This window comes from Varanus komodoensis, unplaced genomic scaffold (genome assembly GCF_004798865.1).
Source record: "Varanus komodoensis strain SLA01 unplaced genomic scaffold, ASM479886v1 scaffold30, whole genome shotgun sequence".
Classification (NCBI taxonomy): Eukaryota; Metazoa; Chordata; class Lepidosauria; order Squamata; family Varanidae; genus Varanus; species Varanus komodoensis.
In genome coordinates this window covers 4,917,752-4,943,526 of record NW_025335762.1, presented here as the reverse complement: position 1 = coordinate 4,943,526, position 25,775 = coordinate 4,917,752, and the positions used below count along the sequence as shown (strand labels likewise).

At 48.1% G+C, this 25,775-nt stretch overlaps 1 protein-coding gene across 2 annotated transcripts in view; it reads right to left on the bottom strand.

Moving 5' to 3' along the window:
• DPYSL2 (dihydropyrimidinase like 2) overlaps positions 1-25,192 on the bottom strand; it is an 83,889-nt gene extending 58,697 nt beyond the window's left edge. Inside the window, exon 1 of one of the 2 annotated variants that reach the window (XM_044437646.1) lies at positions 24,833-25,192. In XM_044437646.1, the coding sequence (XP_044293581.1) occupies positions 24,833-25,192 (360 nt within the window). Of the gene's footprint in view, positions 1-10,253; positions 10,595-24,832 lie in introns of those variants that run through there. The other variant, XM_044437647.1, reaches the window with a different exon arrangement.
• Between the last annotated feature and the right edge of the window lie 583 nt (positions 25,193-25,775).

Sequence of the window (25,775 nt, the reverse complement as noted above, 5' to 3'; positions counted from 1 at the left end):
CAGATAAACAAGTCATCTACTGTACTTTCAACTAGAAAGATAAAATTACTCTTCAAACGAGAAGGCAGATGTTTTTCATCAATTTAGCCTTCAATAAGGAAGCTGTAAACACATACACTCTGGTTTTTTTTAAAAAAAAGGAGGCTACGTTTACGAGATTTGTTCACCTGTTTTCTTAAGCCACACCCAAACTCAATGAAAATAAAACTTGTCAAAGATTTGGCTACTCTAAAGAGATGCACACCATTTTAGAGAAGGCAAATTAATCATTCCCCAGAAAGACTTGCTTTCAGTTTAAGCTGAAAACTTCACTTCCTAAAGACACCCAAAGAAGTTCAAGTCATCACTTGGCCTGTTTCCAGTCAAAGGCTGTCAAGGAAACTGACCATAGTCTGTTGCCATGGAGCTTACAACACAAACAAACCCTTTCAGTTCGATTCTAGAAAGGATTCAATTGAGCAGATACCATCTCCCTTCGTTGCAGCTACTGTCTATTCCAGTGAAAACAAATGCAGAGTCAGTCACTTTAGCTGGAGAGGGAGAAAGGTAGGAAACCTAAAGGATTAGATTTCATGTAAATGAAAATGTTTACGGTGGTAAGAAACAAACGTTGAAATTGTATCAGCAATACAGCCAACGAACACCGTCTTGGAATCTCTGTTGTAAAGAAGGCACATTTCTTTTCTATACTGTAAAAAGGGGATTTGCAAAAGGGGCATTTTTAGTAGCAGCAGTAGCAATACTATGTCTATCGGGCTCAACAGCCAAAGCTCTCCAGTTCACAAGAGCATTTAGTAACAGCAGCAACAAAATCACTGCTGAAAATGAAGACAACTTTACCATTTTATTTTATTTCATTGCTTTATTTACAACCTACCCATCATCCTTTGGAGGAATGCAGCTTACATAAGACCCCCTTCCTCTCCAAGTTATCCTCACAACACCCCTGTGAGATAGGCTGGGCTGAGAGTCAGAGACTGGTCTACACTCACCCAGAGAATGTCATGGTCAAAAGGGGACTATAACCCGGATCGCCTGAGTCCCAGACCAAGATCCTAACCTTCACCCCACGCTGCTCCTTTATTGTGGAAGGACCCTTCACACGGAAGGAGTCAGACCCTTATGGAGGGCTGTCAATGCAACCCTGTTGCCTCAAACAAATTTTGGGGCTGCATTTGGCTGTTGCACCAGACTCTGGTGGATCTCACGATTCCAGGTTTTGTTTTGTTTTGTTTTTTAAGCCTATTGTGCAGGTCAGCCTGTTCATGCTCTTTGTTGTAAACTCAAGGCGGGGAGAAAGTAGTTTGAGTCGTAATACAGATCTCCGGATCATAAGCTGAAGAAACATGAGGATTTCCAAGTCCCCAACAATTCAATCACAGCAAGGCAGATGTACATTTGTTAAACTGAGCTTAAACGCCAATTATTTTCTTATTTTACAGATGAGGAACGGTTGTGTCCTAGGGGCTACAGTGCTCGACTGGAACTCAGAAGATGTGGCTTCTCGCTCCACTTGGCCTGAAGGTCACAGAGTGACTCTGGACCAGTCACAGATTCTCAGCCTAGCCTTCCTCACCAGGTCGTTGTAAGGCTCAGACAGAAGAGCATTTTGCAAGCCTCTTTGAATTCCATGCAGGAAAAAGGTGCATGGAATATAGCAAATAAATCAGTGCATAGGCTGGTTGTCTTTGAGCGAGTCTTTGTGCAGTGCTGCTGACTGGTTTTGGAATTCTGCAGTAGAGTCTAACTCAGGTAGGTAGTTTCTCGAATGCAGACCTGGCTTTTGGAGGCATCTCATCCCTGCGTACGCCTCCCAGAAGGCAGAATGTAAGCAGTTCTGCCACCCATTACATTGCAACTCATTCCAGCCACACCCAAGACACTATTTTGTTCCACATTCCAGCTGGGAGAATGCACAGTTTTTATGTATGTATGTATGTATTTAGATAAGATAAATCCCACAAGCCCAAAATCTGCCCACTCCACAGCAAGCAAGAGTAACATTTGGCTTTTCTGGCTGCCTCCTGTGACTGTTAAAGTTACTCAAATATTTATTGATAGATTTGCTGTTTGCCTCTGAATCTATTGCAAATGGGCTGGCAGGCAAACATTTTCAATATGCTTTTCAAAAAATAAACAAGGCGGTGGGAAGGATGACAGAGGAATGCAGCGATCCTTTTCAAATAGGTAGAAGGTTGTTCTAAGATAACAGCAGTGAGGCACCGAACAAAGAGAGGGGAGTGGTCCCAGATCAGTCGGAGCGCACATGTCTTGCCTTGGAGAAGGATGGGGTTTCCCTCCCTGAAATCTGCCTGATATGGAACAGGCTCAGACTCAGGATATGAATTAAGCAGCCCATCCTGGTGCCTTCCCATCGCTTTGGACTTCAGCTTCTGTATCCTAAATCAAAGCAGCTAATGAGCAGGAATGCTGGGAGTTGCAGTCCAAAACATCTGGACTGCCCCAGTTCGGGAAAGGCTGGTAAAAAGAATGCTAGGTGAGATGCACCGCCACTAGACAAAAGCTGAACGAAGGTCCCTTTCGAAGCAGGAAGGGAAGGACCAGAAGGACCACATGTGTCCAACCTCAGCCTCATTGCGGTGCTCATTTAATAAACCCATTAAAAACTCTGCAGCACATTTTAAAATTATTTTAAAGGGTGCTTAGACTGCCTCCCAGGACAGTGCCCTTCTAGACAATGGAAAACCTCATACCAAATAAAATCTGTTCTGATCCAGAGACACAATGAACTGCACACAATGAGGTAACAAAACCAGAGAACAATAACTACAGTTGAAACAGTGTTCAGCCCATCCTGAAAGAACAGTAATAAAATCCAATAGCCAGCACTCCCCAGAACCTTGAGGGAGTTTAAAACCTAGGGGCTACAACCAAAAAGACCCCATCCTTCATGCCTGCCGACCTGCTGTGTCTGACAGCAAACACTGAGGTGGGCTTTGGATAATGACCTTAAAGCAACGTTTCCATACCCAAAGACTCCCTAGAGCTCACTCTTCAAAGGAAAAGCTCCATAGCTCCATGCTCAAAGTTCTCTCCTCCTAATGCAAATTCCTCTAACCTAATTGCAAACATGAAAGCTCTTGCTTAGCAATAAGTTCTGAACTGAGCAAACACCACAAGGCCAGTATTAGGGGGTCCCCTGCCCCACAGATTTGCCAGATGCATGGCAGGGGGACAACAGGCCATGGCACATCTATTGGCACATCTGAAGTTGCAATCTGGACCGCATTCATGAGCTGGATAATTTTTCCATGGGTTGCAAGCCTCGCAGGAAAGGGCGGGATTCAAATCAACCATACTGCCCTATGTACATGCCTTGGCAGCACAGGATGCCTGCTGCCTACAGGAAAGAGTTTGCAGAGGCAGGGGAATCACACTCTCCTGGGCAAAACTGCAGGAATTGCAAGCGCCCATCTCCACATACCCACTGGCTCCTCTTACTGCCCAAGGCTACCGCGATGCTTTGTTGAGGAGGCCATGACCACGCATCTCAGGAGCTCCGCTGATGTCACAAGCAAGGTCCCCTTTAGAAGCTGTGGACTTCCTGAGGGAGTGAGCCGGGCCCGGCATCCTACACCATCTGGGACGGACAACGCCACACGTGGGTTCCTCTAGGCACGACTTCTTTGTGTCAGTTGCCTGAAGCACAAAAGGGCCAAGCTTGGACGGAGCCACCTTCTCTCTCCCCACGTGGTCCGAGTCTTCACCAAGGTGTGCAAGTAATACTATCTGCGAGCATGACACGACTGCAGACTGCCATTCCTTGACAACACAGCAGCAAGTCAGCAGGAAAGATCCAGGCCCAGCCTATTTCTTGCCACCCTGATTTTCTGTGTGCTTGTTTCTAAAACCAGCTGCATTCAGCAACCAGTCAGTCATGTGGCCAAAATTACAAAGAATTGTATGCCATCATAAAAGATTAAGACCCGTTACTTTGGCACAAGCTTTTGTGGAGTGAACTTCCATGGGCACTGCGCCACAATAGCTTTGTTTGTTGTGACAAAGCCGCACCTGTGGAAACCGATCTGTGCTGCAGTAACCTGCCAAAATGCCAGCCAGCCAATTGCTGGCTGCAACAAACCAGTTTAGTCCTATTCAGTCCTTACTGGCCACCCAACCGTTTCCAGGCTGTACACAAGGACCAGGTTCTCACCCATAAAAGCTGCCTGGGTCTGGTTACTTTAAAACAAACAAATAAACAATATTCCCATCCAATATTCCCTTCTAGCTTCTAAAGCCTCAAGAGAATCTCAAAGACAAGGCCTTTTCAGTTGTGGCACCTACATTTTTTATTTATGCATGCATTTCATGTCCCACTCTTCAACACAGTCCTTCTCTGCCACTCCACTTAGGAGAAAGCTGGGTTTTGTTTTTACTAGTCTGCCAAGAGGCTGCTCACCCACTCTCTGTACCCCCCATTGAGGAAGAAAAGATGTGAGCCACTTAGCAAGCTGGTAAAACAAACGTTTGCAGGCTAGAAACTTTTGCGAGTTTATTTACAAGGCTGAAGTAAAACAGCTCATTCTAGGAGCACACAGGAAGCAAGTGGTGCTAGGTAATTGTACAGCACATCAACCATTAGGCTGGCTACAAGTTTCTCACTGATTTGTGTGTTTCCCTACCCATTGTGCTGCCTGCACATAATAGAACATCACTGGAATTGCTGACTGGGGTTCAAAGAGCCTGACCAACAGCCTTCCAGAAGTGCCAGAATCCAATCTGCATGACTTCCAGTTCACACAGCCACTGGCTCTAGTCCAACTCATCTGGAGGATACCACACCGGGAAATCTGCTCACATGGGACCATTTCACCAGGACAAGAGAAGAGGATCTAGTTGATTTAGTCTACCAATACAAAGTTATATCCTAATGTGCAAAGTCCCAATCCATGGATGTTAACTGCACTGGCATTTTACACATAGGAACACACCCCCCCCACACACACCTGCTTTTAAGATGAATTCTCCCTGCTGAGAGAGGTATAGCCAAATCTGTAAGCTATAAAATGAGGCATGGCATGAAAAACATATTATGGTTACATGTATATCCCGCTTTTTTCTCCAGTCAGGACCCCAGGTGGGCTTCCATGATCTGCTCTGCACGATCACCACAGCCCACTGTGGTTTATCTAAACAGCCATTCTGAATATCCAAACCTGCATTCTGTTGTAGCGCATGGCCAGATTTCTCAAGCCAATGCTTCACATGCTCACTCAAAAGCCCTGCTTGGACCCCACAGGATGTGTGCTCAGCCGGGCATGCTGCAGACTGCTTGGAAGAGCACAAAGCTTTAACAACAGGGTGGGATATGCAGACCCCATGTTCATTCTGGCCAGGGCCACGTCCTGTCCCTAGCAAAGCCAAAATAGAGGCTGTCTCTGGGGAAGAAGATGGCTACACATGAAGCTCTATCCTCCAAGGAGTGAAGGCTGGTAACTTCTCCCAACCCATGTTTCTAGGACAGCTTTTATGCTCATTCTCCAGATGCACCAAAAACAGCCAAATATCCGTTAGGACCTGGAAGTCACCCAAAAATCTGACCAGTTCCCAAGATTTTCTGAAGGCGTCCCTTTTTCCAGACTATCGCCATCAGAGCATATTGGTTGGCAAGCTGAAAGAGGACCTTTTCCAGGGACACTCCAAAGTGATGGAATTTCCTTCCAAGAGAGGCTAGTTTTGTTTCCGCTTCAGTATTCTTCCACTGGCAAGCAAAACCTGCTTTCTTTAGGAGCCCATTTTTCCTGTAAGTGGGGCTGCTTGGCTGGGTGCTGTTTATAAATGTGTGAGTGTGGTATGTTTTGATTGCATTTTAATGTGTCAGGTTTAAACGGTTCTGTAAGATGCCTTGAGTGCCATTTTTTGGTAGAAGGGTGGGGTACAAATAAAATCAGGAAAGCATTGCAGGGTAGCTGCTGGTCCACAACCGATGTGTGGCTGGGGTGGCATTCAAGTGTTCCCGTGGTGAGGGACAAAAACCCAGCCCTTTCCCCGCAGAATTAGCACTTTCTTTCTCACCCTCTCAGCCCTGGGGCAACCAAGACCCTGCAAGCAACAACTGCTCTTCCAGGTGGGGGCTTCCAGTGTTACTCCAGCCACATGAGAAGCAGCTCACAGACGAGCTTTGATCTATCAGACACAGCGAAGAGATGATCTGGAATCAAAATAAGGAGAGGCAGACCCTTTTCAAGGTCCTAACAAGGCCACAACCATCCACAGAATTGGGCTAGTCTTAGTGGCCAGATCAAGCACGTGCTTGCCAGTGACCTTGTCTCGATGGAAGGGCACGAAGTCTTGTCTCTGAATTTTGAAAATATGCCCAGAATGCAGTGAGACACCTCAGCAGGCACATTTCCAAGTCTCAGCGTGACACTGGAAAGATCCCACTTTCTCCTAGTTTTTACACCAAGCTTGTTCCTCCGGAAGAAAAGATGTACTCACCAGGGGTGAGCTAGCGAGTGCATTGGTGCATCCCTGCCCTGGCCTCAAAACAAAATTCTCAAATATGTTTGAGTTTAGAACTGGGCTTCTGGTGTGTTTCCATAATCTTACAGGATACAGAATTGTAGATTTCCTTATCTTTACATACAGCAGACTTCCCCCACCTTGTGCCTTCCGGACGCATTTGGATAGCAACAACCTGAATGCCGGGCCAATGGCCCTGCTGGGTGGGAATTCTGGGACCCGCGGTCCAAATGCCTCTGAAGGCCACCAGGCTGGAGAAGGCTGACCTACCAAATATGGATGAAACAAATGCCTGCAGTGGCCTAAAGAGCGGGGGATTTTATTTATTATTTTATTTATTTATTTATTAAAACATTTTTATGCCGCCCCATTCGCCGAAGCCTCGGGGCGGCTTACAACAAAAAAATAAAATAACATTTTAAAATACATACAATAAAATACAAATATATAATATAAAACATACACTATAAAACAAGCCGCCCTGGCCAAATAAAATTCAATAATATTAACATTTAAAATACTGCTTAAATAAAAAGGTCTTCGCCTGGCGCCGAAAAACAAATAACGACGGCGCCAGGCGGACCTCTCTGGGGAGCGCATTCCATAACTTAGGCGCCACCGCAGAGAAAGCCCTCCTCCGAGTAACCACCCTCCTAACTTCTTCCATGGAGGGCTCCCGGAGAAGGGCCTCTCCCGCCGATCTCAGGGGGCGGCTGGGCATATAAGGATGTAAGCGCTCCTTCATTTTGGCCTCTGAACCTGCCCAGAAGGAATCTCTGGGCTCAACGGAGATCCAGGTCTGCTCTCGCCTCCTTCTTTAGCTCTGTGCAGGGACCTTCTTCAGCAGCAGCTCCAACTCAAGGCAAAGGTGGTCTGTATACCTGACTCTCACACACCCGATTTCTGACCCCTTTGCCAGAAAGACTGGCTACCACTGCTATGGTTCTAGAGCTGTTTCGGCAGACTTCAGTCCTAAGACATGCCTCCCCAGAAGCAGCTGGACACAGCAAGCCTGACTGAGAGTCATAGTCTTGAAAGAGGGCTGGGTGGGCCATCCAGTCAAACCCCATGCTCAACCCAGGAAACCCAGCGCTTATGTATCACCAAGAGACTGTTGTCTAATCTCTTCCTGAAGACTTCCAATGAGAGAGCACCACCCACCTGGCTAATGGCTTCCACTGCCAAACTGATGTTACCATTGCAAAGTTTCTCCTAATGTTCATTTGAAACCTCATTTAAACTCATTAGATCTAGTCTTGCTCTGTGTGGCAGCAAAGAACTGAACTTTGTCCTCTTCTATAAGACAACGTATCATGCCTTTGGAAAGGACTGTCTTGTCTTGTCTCAGTTTCCTTTTCTCCAGGATCAGCCACTCAATGCTATTTAAGATCAAGGTTGCCTTCTGGGCATCTCCAAGCATCATTCGACATGGCATCTCACAGAAAGGCATATATACACTGTTAATCTGAATTAAACAAGCTAGGGTGTTGGGATTTCTGATGAATGCCCGGTTCCAAGGGGATGAGCTAGACCACTGGCCTTCAACCAGTGGGTCGTAACCAGCAACTGAGTAATGACTGTAGGACAGGGGATAAGACCAGCTGAGTCTCTCCAAAATGTAGTCATGGCAAGTTTAGAGAAATAAAAGAAGCGAACAAGAGAGCAAAGCCAGATCTATAGTGAAGAAGACAATGAACAGAAAAATGCACCCTTCCATCCCCATTGCAAGTTAAGATTAAATATAAATTACGGAGTTGAGAAGCAGAAGATCGCTAGGCAAAATGCATTTCAAACCCAATCCAGGCATCACAGTGCCACGAGTCTGTTAATTGTTGGATGCAGAAGTGTTGCTTCTGGCAAAATTGCCCTCTGCTGAATCACGTGCTTCAGTTCTTTTCCATTGTTGTAACACCATTAACCCTGCAGAGTTATTCTAGGCAGATGCACCGAAAAGAACTAGATCCTACTGATTTGCCCTCTTTCTCTCTATTGCCAGCATCCCTTTGCCAAGATCAGTACCCCTTGATCAAAAAGGAAGCGAGCAACCAAACAGACCGTGCATCTGAAGGCCTGCATTGTGGTTAACCAGCTATATAGCACAACCTTTCATAGATCTAAATACTTCGTCTTCCAAGCGTTTGGATTAAGATTTGGCAAGAAAATACACATTCGCTGAGTAGCTTCTACCGACTCCACCAATGTATATAATGAGCTGGTTTATGTAAGAAGACTGCTGTCCAAGGAAGCAGTTGGAGGTGCTTCTCAAAAATAAAAATAAAAAACCCATTCACACGCCCTCAGTTTGAATACTCTAAGAAAAAGGCTTGGTAGCAGAAGATTTGCCCTGAGTTTGTCTACCGACAAACTAGTTATTAGTCATTAGTGATGTGACAGCTAAAATTAAGACTCTCACCAGCTAGGGCACCTCACTGCAATATATTAGGTGACATCTTCCACGAAGGTCTGTTATGATCCGGCTACTATCCCTGATTCCTGCATGGCAAGTGAGTCCCATATTAATGGACACCGACTTTTATATAACTGTTCTCTTTCTTCTCCCTTAGGATCCAACAGAAACAGAGGCGGGACATCCTGAATGATTGGGGGGGGACCCTTCCAGAACAGAATTATACCCTATTTTGTCCTTAAAGAGCTGGAAAAATCGGGTGGGTGCAAATGTGGAGCAGAGGGCGGGGGTCTCCCGTACCAATAAAGAGCCATTCTTTTCTTCTCCACCCCACCCCTCATCTCAACATTGTTTGCTCGCGAGGGAAGAAGTACAAAGATGAAGGGAGCCAGCCAGCTCCCATCTGCTCATCTAGCCAGAGCGAGCGCCATTACCTCCGCCGGGGAAAAAGCAAGCCTTGTTCTGCGAGCCCCACTTCCAATGTGTGAGGGGCGGGGGGCGGGGGGGAAATGAATCCGAGGCCCAGAAATCTCCCCACGGCCCTTCCCCGCACCCACACCCAGCGAGGGGCAGAGGCTGGGGCAAGTCTCACGAAGCTCCCACCCACCAGGGGCACTGGCGTTATGCCCCCTCCCCCGGCGGCAAAATCCCTGTTTCAAGGCATAGCATTAAAAATAGACTTCCCCGCCTCGCCGCCACCGCAGGGCGCGTACGCACCATCACCCATCTCCATCCTTTCGCATCGGAGATCCCCTACACAGAACCGCTATGCAAAGCCAGATTTGGGGGGGGCTGAAGGGCTGCTGTCCTGCCCTCCCCCCTTTTTTTAAAAACAAGACCAGCGAACAGACCTTCAGGGAAGATCCAAAAGGAGCGATCTGCAGGGGTTATGAAACCCGCCCAGCCTGAGCGGGCAGTCATGGGACAGCTCTGTCGCCCTACGCTTTCCAGACGCGTGTCTTATGAAAGCGGCCGTCCGTTTGCAAAGATCCGGGCCACCGACGTGAAGCATCTTTTAGGCGGACAAAACAGCAGAGAGAGAGCGAGAGAGACGCCAGCGGCTTCAGGATCTGCATCCGCTATGCAACTTCCAAGCAACCATTGTTCCTGTACCAACATTGCTTGGTTTCCCGCTCCCACGACCATTTTGTTTGTTTGATTTAATGTTATTTATTCTAATCCGAGCCTGCAGGTTTGGCGCGCTTGTTTCCCTTTGCCTGCACGCCTTTTTTTTACCCCACCCCCCCAAACACACATGACACACACACACACACAAAGGATTTGATGCACATCGCCGCCATCCCACCACCGCCACCACCGCCCGCTTCCCACGCTTTGACCATCGGCACGGCTTGCAACTCACCGTAATGCGTGGAATATTTTTCTTTCCTTGGTAAGACATCTCGGTCGCTCCTGGGGAACAGATCCCACGCCAACCCCCACTCAAAGAAAAAAAACGCCCGGCCTTGCTCTGGATTCTGTTGCAAAACTTGGAGGGAAAAAAGCAGAACAATTTGAAAAAAGAAAGCAAGCAAATAGGGATGCGAAAGAGTTTTGTGCGGGGGGGATTGCTGCTGTAGCTTCGTATTTGCAAGAAATAACAACGGAGATGCTTGGCCCTGCCGCCTGGCAAAAAAAAAAAATCGCAGGAAGAAGGATCGCGATCTTCGCGCGGCGCCTTTTCTTCCCTCTGCTCCAAACCCAGCCCAGTCTTAAGGCAAGTGGCGGAGGAGGAGCAGACGCGAGAGAGAATCCTCGCTACGGCAATCAAAGCCCCAGCACAAGGAAGGCCGCGCTGCGCCTGCGCGACGTGCCACACCCTTGTGCTCCTTAGAGAGCGGGCCGTCCTGCTTCCAGCCGCGATTGGCTGCGACTGCCCGTGGTATGCAAATCAGGGCCAGCTGCCGTGCAATCGCAAGCGAGCCGAGCGGTAACATGTAAAGTGGCGCAATGAAGGAGCCACTGAACGCGGGGCTGCAGCCTTTGGCGCTCTCCGTGAGGTGGAAGGCAGAGCTAACGAGCAACGTCGCTGCCGCCGCGGCTGCTCCCGCTCGGGCTGCAGGGAGAGGCTGCAGTGCGAGCGAGCAGCCAAGGGGCGGGGCTTCCTTTCATCTTTGCAAGGTTGCTTCCAAATGCCGCTGCCCGAGGCTGCTGGCAGAAAAAGGGCCCCGCGAGCGCCGCCGAGTCGCTGCTCTTCCGTACCTCTAAGTCACATTCGCGTGCACACACGCGGGCTGGTGCGGCGGCACCGGATTTGGCCCCGCACTGCTTTGGCTTCGGGGGGGAAAAGCGGGCAGAGCCTCTGCAGTCTGCGCCGCCGCCGCTGCTGCTGCGAAGCGGCTGCCCACGCCCTGTCCCTGCCAGCCAGACAGGCGGGTGGAGGAATGGCTCTTCCCTTGTCTTCGCTGCCGAGGTCAGGAGAAGAGAAGCGTCGGTCTGCCAGCGCCCGGCTCGGCTCGCAGCTGCAGCGGCACGAGGTGCGGCTGCGGGACCCGCGAGCGGGGCTGCAAAGGTATTGTTTGCGTTTGGCAGCCGGAAACGATTTCCTCCGAAGAAAGCGGCTGGCTGGCTGGCTGTGGTGGAGCATTTCTAGCGAGACCATCCCTTTGCACATAGGGAGAGATCGTTTGAAAAGTCTGCCAGTGGTTTTCCTCATCAGTGATTTAATGTTGGGTCCCCGCCCCGAAACATCATATTTGTGCCTCTCCTGAAATAGAACTGAAATTGCAGATTATATCGTTAAATTATCGATGAACCCTCTTCAGTCGCCTTTTAGCTCACATAAGCTTAAGGCAGCTGAAGCGGCATGAAAAGGGAACCGTGTGCCGTTTTCAAAGCGTGGCTTGTGCATCTGGGGCCAGGCTGGTTGGTTCACACGTGCATGTTTATCACTTTTCAATATTCAAGAGATGGCTGGCCAGGCAAAATTAACCGTGCACACACACACACTTCATTCATTTAGGGATAACACCAGAAAAAACCGTTTCAGGGAGCAAAGCAGTGCCAAAGACTCTATTAAAAGAACAAAGATTCTATTTACGTGGAATAGACCATACTCAGCTTTATACATAAGTGCAAGAAAGTTTTTGTCTTTTTTAAACCAGCCAGTGAAAGAGGCTAGTCGTTTGCACAGAGCCTGCACTCTCGCGTCTACCATGGAGGACAGAAAGAGCCATATTGGCCAGCAAGGCTTTCATGAAATGCCTTCCACCAATTGGGCCAGCAGAGAAAAGATGGAGTGATCCGTACCCACCACCTTCCCCAGAACGCGTACTTTGGAAGGGGCTTTGCACAAGGATGCAGATCTCTCCATTCATCCAGCCAGCTCATGCTCCGCATGGAACTCTTTCTGCCCTGTGGCAGCCAGGACAAGCTGTGGGATACAAGCCTGGCCTGGATGTACTGCAGAGGTGGGCACCCCTTATCAAGAGCCACGTGTCCAGGTGAATTCCTTCGGGGGTATGTGACATCTGTAGGTGAGACTGTAGCCAGTGGCGCAGCAGTTCCCAAACTTTTTTGGCCATGGAACCTTTCTGAAGACATTTTCCCCCATGGATCTCTAACTCTATGCCTGAGTTTTACTAAGCATTGTGAACCCACAACGTTCTTCCTTCTTTCATCTGCTCTTACTGCCTGAGTGCTTTGCATAACATAGTAGGTTTGGAGAGAAAGAGAAAACAATTTAATATGACAATTATATGATCCTATCCCAAATGAATTCTTTCGATTATTCTGAACACTACACAATCGAGTCCTAGGAACCAAATGACATGATGCATTTTCTTGTTTGCTACTTGGACACCAAGTGGCAATTGAATAGTTGGCCTCATGTGGTTTCATTTTAAAATCCATTTTAAATGTTATTTTAGAGATTTTCCATGGAACCCACACGAGGCTTTTGCAGAACCTGAGGGTTACATGGAACACCGTTTGGGAGCCGCTGCAGGAGTGAACATACCACATTGTCCCTTGGTTCTCAGTCCCTGTGCCAGCACCACATTTCCTGCAGCCACTTTTCCTTCTCTGTCCGCCAGGTCGCCAGGAAAGGGTTGATAGTTCTTGCGAGAGATCTGGACTGGTTCCTGCCTTTAGAGATGAGACTGTTCACCCCTGATATACTACGGCTGAAAGCAGAGGAATTGGAGATGGGTGGTGGCGGTAGCCATTGCATTTATATCCCACTTTTCCCTCCTGTGAGGTCTTCTCCTCTCCACTTGGTCTTCACAGCAACCCACGTAAGTCTGGTGAGGCTGAGGAGGAGCAAGAGGTTCGCTTTCCCATGGAGCTGTGCCCTCTAGCTACTCCAGTATTCAACAGACCACAGACCACAGTTTCTTATGCATTTTGTCAGTGTGTTTCTAATGTGTTAAACCGTTTCAGCCCATGGAGGACCTCTCGGAGTCATCTTACAACCACATTATTTAATTTATAGGATGCATCGATGTATTCTAACATGCTAAATCACAGACATTCTTTCACAGGACAAAATACAGTAAAATAAAACAGTTGAGGGGAACATACTTTGGGGGGAAAGTATGAATCAAACCCAACGTGTGTCCAAGGTGGGAAAAAGACTTCATAGAATGCTGAAAATCCATTCAGGGAGGGGACAGCCACGTCTGGGGACAAATATCTGGGCATTGTACTCAAATAGGCCTTGTCAGCTAACCAGGCGCCTAGAACTCACACGTATCCACCCTGTGGAAGAGGCTAGTGGCTATGAACCACCATTTTAGATTCCCATACAGTGCTCTGGGAAATTTAGAAAGGAGCCTAGTGAAGCCCGCAGCCTGGACAACCAACAATATGGCTGGGGGCCAAGAGAGGTCCCCTTGCCAGGGGTCTCTCAGCCCTAGGCCCTATATCCTGTGATGGGAACTGAAACAGAATGCTGCTCCACACATTCAGCTCAGCGTGTGCCTCTCTGTCGAGCAATCAAGGGAAAGGACATGGAAGGATGCCAGTGCATGTACGAACCAGTTCCTTCTGCACTCTTACCCTGCAAACTTAGGCACGTTTACCTGGAATTAAATCATCTGCTTTCTGTAAGTAAACGCACCTCCTTCGCACCGCTGCGCTGGCCCATTCGCTCGCCTCTGCCTCAGGATCAAGCCAAGGCCTACAGAGGTTCTTGCTTCTTCTCTTGGCTTGGGTAGGACAGGCTTTAGGGTAGCGAGTGGGTCCCTTCTAGGAGCCTCTTGCTACTGGCCACTCTTGCCCAGTGCATTTCGGTGGTCCTCTGGTGTTACCTCCAAGGGAAAGTTGTGCTGGAACACTGGCTCTCCTAGCCCTTTATATTGCAAAGGATTCCTCCCTTGCAGAGTTGGGTTCCCCTCGACTCCCTCAGTCTCCGAGATCACTGAATGTGCCTTTGCTTTTCAGATGGAACCCCCGATGCCCGGAGGCACGGTCTGCGTGAAAGCAGCAGTAGCACAGGCCATAAAACCTCAAATGCAAAGACCTGCTGACACGTTTGACCCAGAGCAGCATTAATCAACTTCTCTACAGTGCTGAACTTGGAGGACTGAACAGCCTTCTCCCTCACTTGTCCAGCCTTTCCACATCATCCCATACTTTTCTTTATAATTACGTAGGGCAGGAGCCTTTATTTTTTAAATGAATGTTTCCATTTTTATTTCTGCTCTATAGAAGAGACCGGGATAGGCATTACAAGCCCTATTCCACAAGTGCCTTGGGGATTCCTAAATCCATCTGGCCATGCCTTCAGTAAAAGAACATTTATGAATTGTGCTGTGTCATTAAAATTATATTGTGATCTCGGCTGCTGGCACTGCAAAGACTGGCTCTCTCCAATACCCACTTCCATGGACTTCAACGATTTCCAGACAGCTCACATGCTAAGTACTGCCTGCTTCATTGTATGTATAATTAAGAGTTGTGTGTCTTTATCCATTTTGAGTCTGCACTTGATATTTATAGCTTGGGATACATGTTCTTCGGGTGTACACAGATGTACATTTGCTGGCACAAATGTCATACCCAGCTCTCATTAAAGTGGCCAGAAGGGTGGGGAAAGACTTTACTAAGTTTACTAAGATAAACTTTTACACACAGTGGAGCAAGACAAACCTGCATTGCAGGGCTGACTTAGAAGTTGCTAAAAAGATCAGTGAGAATTATCTGCCCTACTCTGGCCCGTCTCGTGGCCTTTTACTTCTGTTGTTCAGATTTTCGGGGGCAACACTTTCGGTGGCTAAATCAGCACCATCCACATCTCAGCAGGCTTGAGCGAAGGTCAAGGTTTGCAGAACAAAAGGCAGCTGAGCGAGGACAGAGAATGCTCAGAGACCAAGCATGGGTTGCTGGGGAGAGACAAAAAAACCCGAGGAGAGAGAATGGAATGGAACGGAGTTGAGCATCAGGAACTCCTGAGCGCTGCATTCCACACTGCAGGAGTCTGTTGTGGATCCCAGTTGTGTAAGACCTCTAAGCTCGCCCTGCTGGACCAGACCAATTGCCCATCAACTCTGGAATCTTGTTCCCAGTGTCCAGAAGGCCATAAGCAGCCGATGAAGATGATGGGTTTCCTGCACTGGTATTGCACTTTTGAACAAGGGAGGTTCTGCTAATGCACCATCAATTATTGCCAGAAATAAACCTCTTTTCCTTCACTACTGCGAGTTTATCTAATTGGTTTTGAATGTCACCCAAGCCAACGGCTAGCATGATATCTTACCATAGTAGCAAATCCCACAAGCCAATTCAGTGGCATGTGAAGCAGTACTTTCTTTCGTCAGTCCAGAATGCCAATCCACTTCCTTGGGGCACTCAGGATTCTAGCAATGAAAGAGAGGAAGGCAGAAACTACCCACTTGCTCTGCTCCATCCATAATTCCATAAAACTTTTCCACATTCTACTTTACTCCTGTCTCTTCCTCTCTGCTTCAAACCTGGAGACTCCACAGAGGTTAACCTTTCTTGAAAGGCAGGTTGTTGCAACCTCTTAAGCCTTTTTGGCCGTTGCTTTCCCTGCTCAGTGCTGTAGAGCAGACTCATTCTGACCTGCTGCAGAGCACAGGAATAGAACTAACCATGGAAATTGTCAGAAAGCCAATTTTTTGGCTAAACATGGAAATTCCTAAGTGTAAGGGTTTTGTGACAAGGAAATGGCCTATATTTGGGTGGTGGGCTCCCTTTCGCTGAGATTTATGGAGAGGCTGGACAGTAATCAGCTCGGATGCCGCAGCTGCAATGCCCCTGCCCTTATTGGTGGAGAGAGCACAGTGGCTGGACCAGCCGATTCCAAGATTCTTCCAACCTTATAATTCTATAATTCATAGACTGACCAGAATTGCATATAATATTCTAAATACACTACCATTCTGGCTATTTTACTTTCATGGTTTTTCTTATTTTTTATTTATTCATTCATTCACATGATACCCAATAACCAAAGCTCTCTGGGCAGTTTACAGCCAGCCATAAAATCACAGATCACAAGTACAATAAAAGCAGCATACATTTTCCCCAATACACAACATCTGAAAACCACTTTACAGCTAAAACCACATGAATACAAACTGGATCTGTTAAGAACAGTGGACATAAATGCCCATCATGCCTTTGAATACCCTTAAATGTCATTAGATGCCTCGGAAAATAGGGCAGTCTTAACTTGATGCCCAAAGGGGGGTGGGTGTCTCTGAAAAGGCCACTGAGCAGTAATCTATGTGAAAGATTACCAGCACATAGATTACTGAAACAAGCTCAGCCCTGTCCAGGTAGAGGCAGGTCTGGCCTACCAGCCAAAGCTGGTGGGAGGTTCTCCAGGCATCTGAGTCCCCCTGAGTCACAAATGACTCCCAAGACTCCCAAGCTATGAATCTGTTCCTTTAAGAGGCATGTACTCCCATCTAGATCAGAACCTCAGTCTTGCCTGGACTCAGCCTGTCACTGGCACTGATTCAGTACATCCACAGTTGCACCCGATGAAAAGGAGAAGAGCTTCATGTCATCAGCTCCAAACCCCCAGATTACCCCACTTGGTGGTTTCATATAGGTGTTAAAAGAATGTGGGGCAAATAGCAGCCTGGAGAGCCATGAGACCAAGCAATATTCCCCAAGCACCCATTTCTGGAGCAATCCATCCTCCATCCAAGTAGCATTATCTACTCAGACACATTCAGGATATGATGGCTGAAAGTATCAAAAGCCACCAAGAGAGCCTTAAGTATCAACAGGGTCACACTCAACAGGTTTCTGTCTCCACGCAGGTCATCACACAGGGCAACCAAGGCTGTTTCCAGGCCTCAACCCAGCCTCGATTCCTTGAAATGGATCTAGATAATCAAAGTCCTCCAAGAGTGCCAGGAGCTGAGTGCTGCTACACATCCAAAGACCTTGCCCAGGAAAGGTATATTTCATTTCTTTTTGCTCAAGTTATTTTCAGTGGGAGTATACGTATGGGTGAAGAGTTTTTTTAAATCCTCATCAAAAGAACCTTGATACAGTTTAAATCTGATTGCATCTAGGTTGCTTTTCGCAGTGTTTTATCAAAGAGTGCATGCGCACGCACACACACACACACACACACACCCCAATAACACACAGGGAAAGGAGTTTGCAAATGTTTTTCCCTTGCTAAAACCATTTATAAACAGCCATCTCCTCTAAGATGCTATTAAACCTTACTTAAAAAGCAATAAAAATGCTAAGAGAGTTTTGATTATTGAGTACAGATGTATAATATGGATGTACTAAACCTCAGTCTCTGTCCACCGCTGCCTGAAGATAAGTTTACCTCTGGTGCAAGCCATCCCACACCACTGGATCTCTGCACCTGCACAAGAATTAGGGTGGCCATATGTCCCACTTTAGAGGACTCCCCGCCCCTTGACAGGTTGGCAAAGGACAAGTCTCTGTTTGAAGGTGTCTTCCTCCATGGTTTGCAGGTAAAGAGCTCTTAAGAAGGTACAGTGGCAGGACCTCAAAGCTGCTCATCAACAGCCCAGGCAGGCACATGGGTCACCTGGCCACAACCTTCCCCTCTAGGATGTGATACTGCATTTCTTTTTGAAATCAAGTCATGGCTTATAAACATCTACCAATGCTTTTAAATTGGCAAATGCACATTTTGCCCAGGGGTAGGCTCTTTCTTTTGATTTATTTATATTTATTTATTTATATTGCGATGTATATCCTGCCTTTTTCCTACAAAGGGCTCAAGGCAGCTTACATCATTCTCCTCCTCCATCTTATCCCCACAACAACCACCCTGTGAGGTAGGTTGGGCTGAGAGTCTGTGACTGGCCCAAAGTCACCCAGTTGGCTCCATGGCTGAGCAGGGACTAGAACCCAGATCGTCTGAGTCCCAGTCCCATGCTCTTAACCACTACACCACACTGGCTCGCCTCTTAAAAAGAAAAATATGAAGCACTTCCTCTTAAAAAGCAAAAGAGCAATGAGTCAGTGACCGGCATTCCTTTGCCCCAGGCGATGGAGGCGTGGAGTGGGCTGGGCGTCTGGAGCAGGAGGCGTTTTAGCACCACGGCCAGCTCCGCAGGTGCCCTTCCAGCGTGTCGGTGCGCGTTCCCCCTCAGAGAGACGCGGATCTTTGCCCTGTTTCCGATTTACCTACCCTTCTCAGATGAGCAAGCAGTAAAAGGCCGGAAAAGGCGGAGGAAGAGAAAAGGGTCATATATAAATGGTTAGAGCATATGGCCTGAATGTAGGTTTCAGGTCCTGAGTTGGATGGACCCATACCTTGACTCGGTATCAGGCCTAGGAGTTTCAGCAAGCCTTATCTATTCTTCTAAGAGGTAGCGCCAACTGAGGCTAAAGGGAAGGAGGAGTAGTTAGTCCTATGCCAGTGCGACTTCTTACCTTCCACAGCTTTCATTTTATTTATTTGGAACACTTATATGTCACCCCATTCTCAAAAGCCTCGGGGCAGCTTCCAATACAAATAAATAGCTATACAATTACATTAAAAATCTGGAGACATCCAGCATAGATATAAAATCAATAAATTTAAGTTCAACAATTAAAATAACGTTTAAATAAAAAGGTCTTGGCCTGGCACCGGAAAACAAATAATGATGGCGCCAGACGGACCTCTCTGGGGAGCGCATTCCATAAGTGGGGCGCTACTGCAGAGAAGGCCCTCCTCCGGGTACTGCTGAGCATTATGGGAGCTATCCACAGTGCTGAAATTCACCCCCAAAATAGGTTTTCCACCATGGAGCACCATGGATACCTGCATATTTACAAAGGCATGTGCACATTTTCAGGGCTAAATGTGATGCTCTTCACACGACCAGAAACTGAGTTAAGTTTCTAAGGCTAGAAATTGAGGCCTGATCTGAATTTAAAGTCTGGTGGGGGAAAGAGGACTTTACACCTTTGTCCTGCATGGCAATTGCTGTTTGGATTTGGACTCCTGCTTCTCTTACTAACTCTAGAAGGGAAGTGCCTATTTGAGCCAAGGGTTGAAGGGCAGAGCCAGGCTGGAACAACAGCAAAGAGGAAAAGCTTTAAACCCACACCCTCCCCACTATGGTTCCACTTCGAATTAGTGAGGGGCATGGTTCCTTTTATCACTTTAAAGGTCAGACATTCAATGGCTAATGGCCCTCATTCACATATGTTATAATAGCATCTTTGCATGAACTGGTTCTTTAGTTTCTGCAGAAAGTGTGGTGTTTTCTCCATGGTCATGCACTGAGATTAGGGATCCTGCCATTTGAGCTCAGCGACCCAGCTGAGTTTGACACATTTCTAGCTAAAAGTGGTCCAAGTCCAGGATTGTCTCTTTTCTTTTTCTGTGAAACTGTTCAAAACATGTGCACAAATTTGGATCAGTGAACTGCTTATCTCTAGCTCAGGTTGCACAAATTGCAGAGGGGAAACCCACTTTTTATACAAATTTCCCCAATTAAAAATTATATTACACAAATCATGGCCAATTTTTAAAATGGCAGTCCTTGTCCTGACTTGGCTTACAATAGATTGGATCAGCACCAGCCCAAGCTTGATAGAACAGATTCTGTAGGGCTGAGTCAAGAAAATGCATCAGATTTTCATTCCCCTTTTAGAGTCCTCTCACATCCCTAGCAGAAATTATGGCTGCCAAAACGTCCTTAAATTCAGATCCTCAGAGGACTCCATTGCGGAATACCTACAGCAGTGGTGCATCAGCAGACCTCCTGGGCTGTCGCTCTAGTAAGGAGGCTGGAACTGCTGAATCAGGAGAATAGCATCAAAAGGCACTTTCATCTTTGAAACTGGAAGTTAGCTAGGTGTTGGGTCAACTCCTCTATCTTCAAAGCAGCAAATGTGAGCTCTTCAATGGCAAATGAAAGTGCAGGGAGTTGCAATATCCTCTGGCTTACATCCCAGAGATGTTTGTTTGAGGCATCATAAGCTGCTCTTAGAGAACAACATTACACAGCCAGAGATTTCTTCAAAAGTAAGCTTGTTAAAAAGAAAGGCTTGCTACATTATGTGGTGATTAGCATAGGTGGGGAAGAAACAGTAGAGAAAATGTGAGATAAACATGGTGATCCAGCTATGCCTTTGCTGCTCTATTTGCCATGACCAACATTTCAGCTGATTGCCTGGGGAATCCTAATTTTAGACCAAATGGGTTAGGAATGATCCTGTCTGGGCAGCAAATGAAATGTTCAAAAGTGACCAATGTCTGATTCAGAACATGAGAACAGCCCTACTGGATAAAGCCAAGGTTCTGTCTAGCCTTCTCCAATCCAGCTGGAGGGTTGTCATCCAGCACATCTGGAAGGCACCAGGCTAAGACTGATCCAGCCCTACATGCCACTGCTCCACAAAGGCCAACCAGATACTTCTAGGAAGCTGTCAGCACGAAGGTGGCATCCCTCCTACAGAGCTTGGCTTTGCTACCTCTGGCTGTTCAGGTTACTGTGGTTCAGTGGGCTGATGGGAGATCATTGAAAGACCTCCTTGAAGTTGTCTTATCCCTTTCGAAGGTGGGCGAGGGCTTGGGTGCACACGAGACGTGGGAGTTCCTGTCGTGATTTCAGGCCTTGGGCCTTCTGGTGCACAGCCAAGGGTTGTGGCAGTGATGAGGCAAGGCTAATGCCTAGGAAGGAGAGTCAGTGCCTTATTTAGCTACTCCCAGTCATGCTTTGGCTGACAGGATGAGCCCCCAGGATGAGCCCCCAGCAAAATGTCTATCTTCACAACCTCTCAGCCTGTGAAGGCTTCATTAGGAGTCCGGGGAGTTTCTCCAGGAGTGGTGGCGCTGGCAGACCTCCCGTTGGCTTCAGTTTTCTGCTGAGACAGCATCCTCCTGCTGTCTTAGCAGGAAAGAGCTCTAGGCAGGACCCACTTGGGGCTGGCCAAGATCTCATTTTCTTCCTGCTTTGATCCACCATACTGCCTTTGATCCACCATACAGCTTTCCCAAGCCTCAGAGGATGACAAATGGGACAGTTGACCAACTCCCATGTCCACATCCCCTGTTACTCTAAGTTTGGAGGCCTGAAGAAGGCTCTGATGAGCATCCGCCTGGAAGCAAAGAGAAATTTCTGCCCAGCATGGAATGTATATACAGCACCTTCTTAAGCAAATGTATATACAGTTGCAAAGTTATATATGCCTTGTAACTAGAAGTCTACTAAGTAACCAACTAAAAAGCTGTGAGTTTACAAAATTTGGGAGACTGGCTTTATCTAAGCTTACACAGCAAGTGCAGCAAACAAGGAATCCTAACTTTAAAGGTTTCCTGTTATATCCGAGGCTGAAGCTCTTCAAACTCCTGATTAAATTCCAACCAAGTAGTTGCCTTATTTTTTTTCCGGTCTAATACACATAAAACAGCACACACATGCACTTCCTTTATGTCTGGTGTTAATTGTACCTTACTCTTTCATTAGCTAATGAGTTTGTGCTTAAGGCATTTTGCTGTAGATGATTCATACGTATATCCATTATAGAATAAAGTTATAATTTGTGAATTCCTTTGTCTGGTGATCTTGATTTATTATGTGTGCTCTTCTTGCTGTTGCCTTTATTCTGTTGATTTTTAGAATAAAATAAATTTCATAAATAATAATAAAAAAGAAGATAAAGCATGGTTTCCAATCAGACAGAGGCTGCAACACAAATAGGACCTGCCCGTTGAGTCCACCCTGCACAAAATGGGAATGCTAGAGGGTGTGTGTGTGTGTGTGTGCGCGCGCATGTGGAGAGGACTTACAGAGATGTCCACATCCCATCCCTGCTTTTAGTCTGATTGTGAACTCCTGTGTATGGCTTTTGTTTGCCCTGAGTCTCTTGCTAATCAAATTCCCTGAAATTCTGTTGTTATTGGGGTGGGGTTGGGGAAAGAGGGGTATCTATCCATCTTCTCTCTGACTTTTGTTCTCCCCAAGGATAACATTTTTGTGTCCTACCAGCAAATCCTCACCCCAGCGCAGGAACACTGTACCAGAGGCTGGCTGTTATTTTGGCACCTGAAGGAGAAACCCCACCAGTATCATGAATAATCTGCTGTCCTTTCATGTCACTCAGAGTCAGGTGTGAGATGTGACCCTTGATTCTGCCTAATGGGAGGGCTGGCCCTGATTTTTTTGATGCAAACTGCTGTTGTCCTCTGGAGAGGACAGGACCTGGAGCTGATGGTGCTGCTAATAGCACAGGTAACCTTCATACAAGAGGGACCAAAATGTGCTGATAAATGCAAGACTTTTTGGTTTTTTTTTGGTTATGAGTAGTGCTTGAAGGCAAAAGAAGGGGATGGCAGAGGCTGAGGGGGCTGGATGGGGTCACTTGGAGAGGCGGGTGTGGGCTATGGGGGAGGACAGGAGAACCTGGAGGAATGTTGTCCATGGGGTCGCAAGGAGTCAGGCGTGACTCTGCGACCGGACGACAACATGAGCAGTGCCTTTAAAGGTCTGCATCTGAAGGTGGACGCACCATTTTCACCAAAGGGGCCAAGATATCTCTGTGCTCTGCTTTCCCATGTTTGGGACCAAGTCTGCCAGCAGGGGCTGGTTTCTCCAACATTCACTCTGGGTTTCATCTTTAATGGAGCTATCCAGGGTGATGAACCTATTTGGGGAGAGGAATAAGGTTCAGCATCATCGATAGTTCCTTCAAAGTTCAGGCTAAAGCCCAGAGTGGATACACTGCCCCGCACCTGAAATAGGAGCCACCAGTCTCTACTAATTATCTCCCATGGACTATTCTATCCAGCCATTCTATCCAAGGTAAGCACACTAAACCCCATTGAAATCAATAGCCTGAAATCAGAGGGAAGCACAGAATAGTAGCATTGGAAAGGGGCAATAAGGCCATCGGGCCCAACTCCTGCTCAGTGAAAGTATTCCTATCTGATGCCTGTCCAGTTCCATTTTGAATGCCTTCAGGGTGGGAGAACCCATAACTTCCCCTCAGTAATGAGTTCCATCGTTGTACTGGAAGTTCTTCCAGATGATTAGCCAGAACCTAACTTCCTGTAACTTCAGGCCATTATCCTGTGCCCTGTGCTCTGGGATGATCAAGAAGGATTGTGTCTCTCCTCTGCATTACCTCCTTTCAGGTACTTGCACAGTGCTACCCTATCTCGCCTCGGTCTTCTGTTCTCCAAGCTAAACATACCCAGTTCTTTCCATCTCTCCTCCTTTGATTCCACTCCTGGAATCACCCCTGTTGCCCTCCTCTGAACATTTTCCAGTTTGCCTGCATCATTCTTGAACTGTGATGCCCACCACTGGATGCCTTTCTCATGATGAAGCCTAACCAGAGCAAAGTAAAGGGGAGCTAGTACTTCATGTGATGTGTAAGAGATACTTCTAGCTATGCAGCCCAAAGTAGCCCAGATTTTGAAGCCACATCACCTTGTGGATTCAGATTCAGCGTGTGAGCTTCGCTCGAGGGCCAGCCATGACATGAGTGCACAGAAAATGGAATGGCCTCTTCGTCACAGATAGGCCATGGCTCAGACTCTGGACACATGCGCCTTGAACGTTCTAGGCTAGATCGCCATTGTTTCCAGATGTGGCTAGTAAGCACACCCGTCTGTCACCATGTGGCATCTTTGCCAGCCAGACTTCCCCCACCCTACAGTCATGCAGTCCAATGTCTCTGGTGGGCACTGGTTAGGGAACCTCTTGTAGGCAGTATGGAGCTGATGCACCGGTGCTCCGACTCAGAGCATGCCAATTTCCCATGCTCATCCTCCTTCCAAGGATCCATCCCAACAGGTGGTTCAGAACTGCATCTGGCTGCTGAGATGCTTGGGCTTTGCTTTCTAAGGAAAACAGCAAGAACCCTTTCTTGATCTGGAGAACAGGGAGCCCACAGCAGAGGCAAGACCAGAACCAGTTCCAAGTTTTTGGAACTTTCTTGGGTAACAATACATTGTAGAGTAGACTAGTTGGCCCAAGAGCACTCCAGTCCGGACTTTCTCTGATTCAGTATTGATCTGATGGAGGATCCCTCCTTGATTCAAGTTCTCACAGTACCATTTTTCAACGTGTTTTACACCTGGAGGAGTTCAATCTCATCCCCAGGAGTGCTCCAGAGTAGGCAAGTGAAGGTTCATGGCCCAGGAGAGAGCTATAATAAAAAGTATAGTACTTTTATTTCTCTCCCCTGCCCCCTCTTGCCAGGGAGTGCCTTTGTCTAGTGAATGTCTACAATCTTGGCCCTGCATCAGAAGGGTGTGGCAGTCACTATTACAGCACTGGTTGAAATATGCCCAAAGCCCAAGGAAATGCCCGATGAACAAAACATGAGGAGGGAGCCGAGGAGTTTCCACACCTACTTATCCCTCCCTCATCCCCTAAAGAGCAGAGCAGCCCTCATACCATCTGCCCATACGGATTGCCGCCCGGCAGTTTTTGTCCGCCCCGGTCAGTCTGCCAAGCCTGTGAGAGATCAAGCCCGATCCGACAGCGCCCGGGTCCGCGTGCTTGGACCCACCTACCCGCCCCTGCTCACCTTGTCGTTCAGGTTCTGCAACGCCTCCTTTCCCGTTGCCCTCCGGATTTCCACCTTCCTCCCAAACTCGGCAGAAGGTTCCCCTCCCTTCCTGCTCTGCCAGGAGCCGAGAGAGGGACCCTCCGACCCCAGGTGGGCCACGTCCTTCTGCTTGGCCACGATCCTGCCCGACGAGCCACGTCCCACGGAAAGGGAGTCGAAGTCGATGGTCTTGTTCTCCAAGGAGCCTTCCACCGGGCAGAACATGCCACAGAATTTCTGCCGGGGCTTGGGGCTGCCGGAGCCCAGGTTTTTGAAGAAGGCGGGCATTTCCTCCTCTTCCTCGTGGGGCTTGCCTGCCGCCTGCCTCTTCTCGGCCATGGCTCTTCGACGGGGCGGCTGGCGTTTCTGCCTCCCTGGGTTCGCTCTCGCCCTCTCCCTGGCTGAAACGAAGAAGCGAGCGCAGATCAGAGCATGCACGCTGCTCAGAGACAGCCGGCAGCAGCCGCGGGGGTGAGCGGGGGAGGGCAGGAACGGCGCCTTTGTATTGCCACTCGCCTGCTTGGGTCTTAGACGGCGCCGAGCGTGGAAGCAGCGGCTTTGCAGGCGAGGCAAAGTTGACTTGCCCGAGGCGATCGAGTGGGGGCGGGAGGAGGAAGGGCTCAACGCGAGGGGGGGGGGATTGTCAGTCGCCGTGAGCAGCCGGGGGAGGGGCGTGGGTATGCTGGGCTCAAGTTCCCAGCAACCAGATGATGAAGGGGCGAGTGGAGTGGCGGGGGGGGGGGGGGGGGGGGGGGGAGGGGGGGGAGGGCAGGAAAACAGAGAGGTGGGGGTGGAAGCCCTACTCGGTCTGCAGCAGAAACTGAGGACCGATCCGGAAGTGATGTGGCAAGTGAAATGGGCGAATAGATGTGGAACAGCTTGGAGAAAGAAAGAGGCTTCGCCCCCTCCCTCCCCCCCCCCC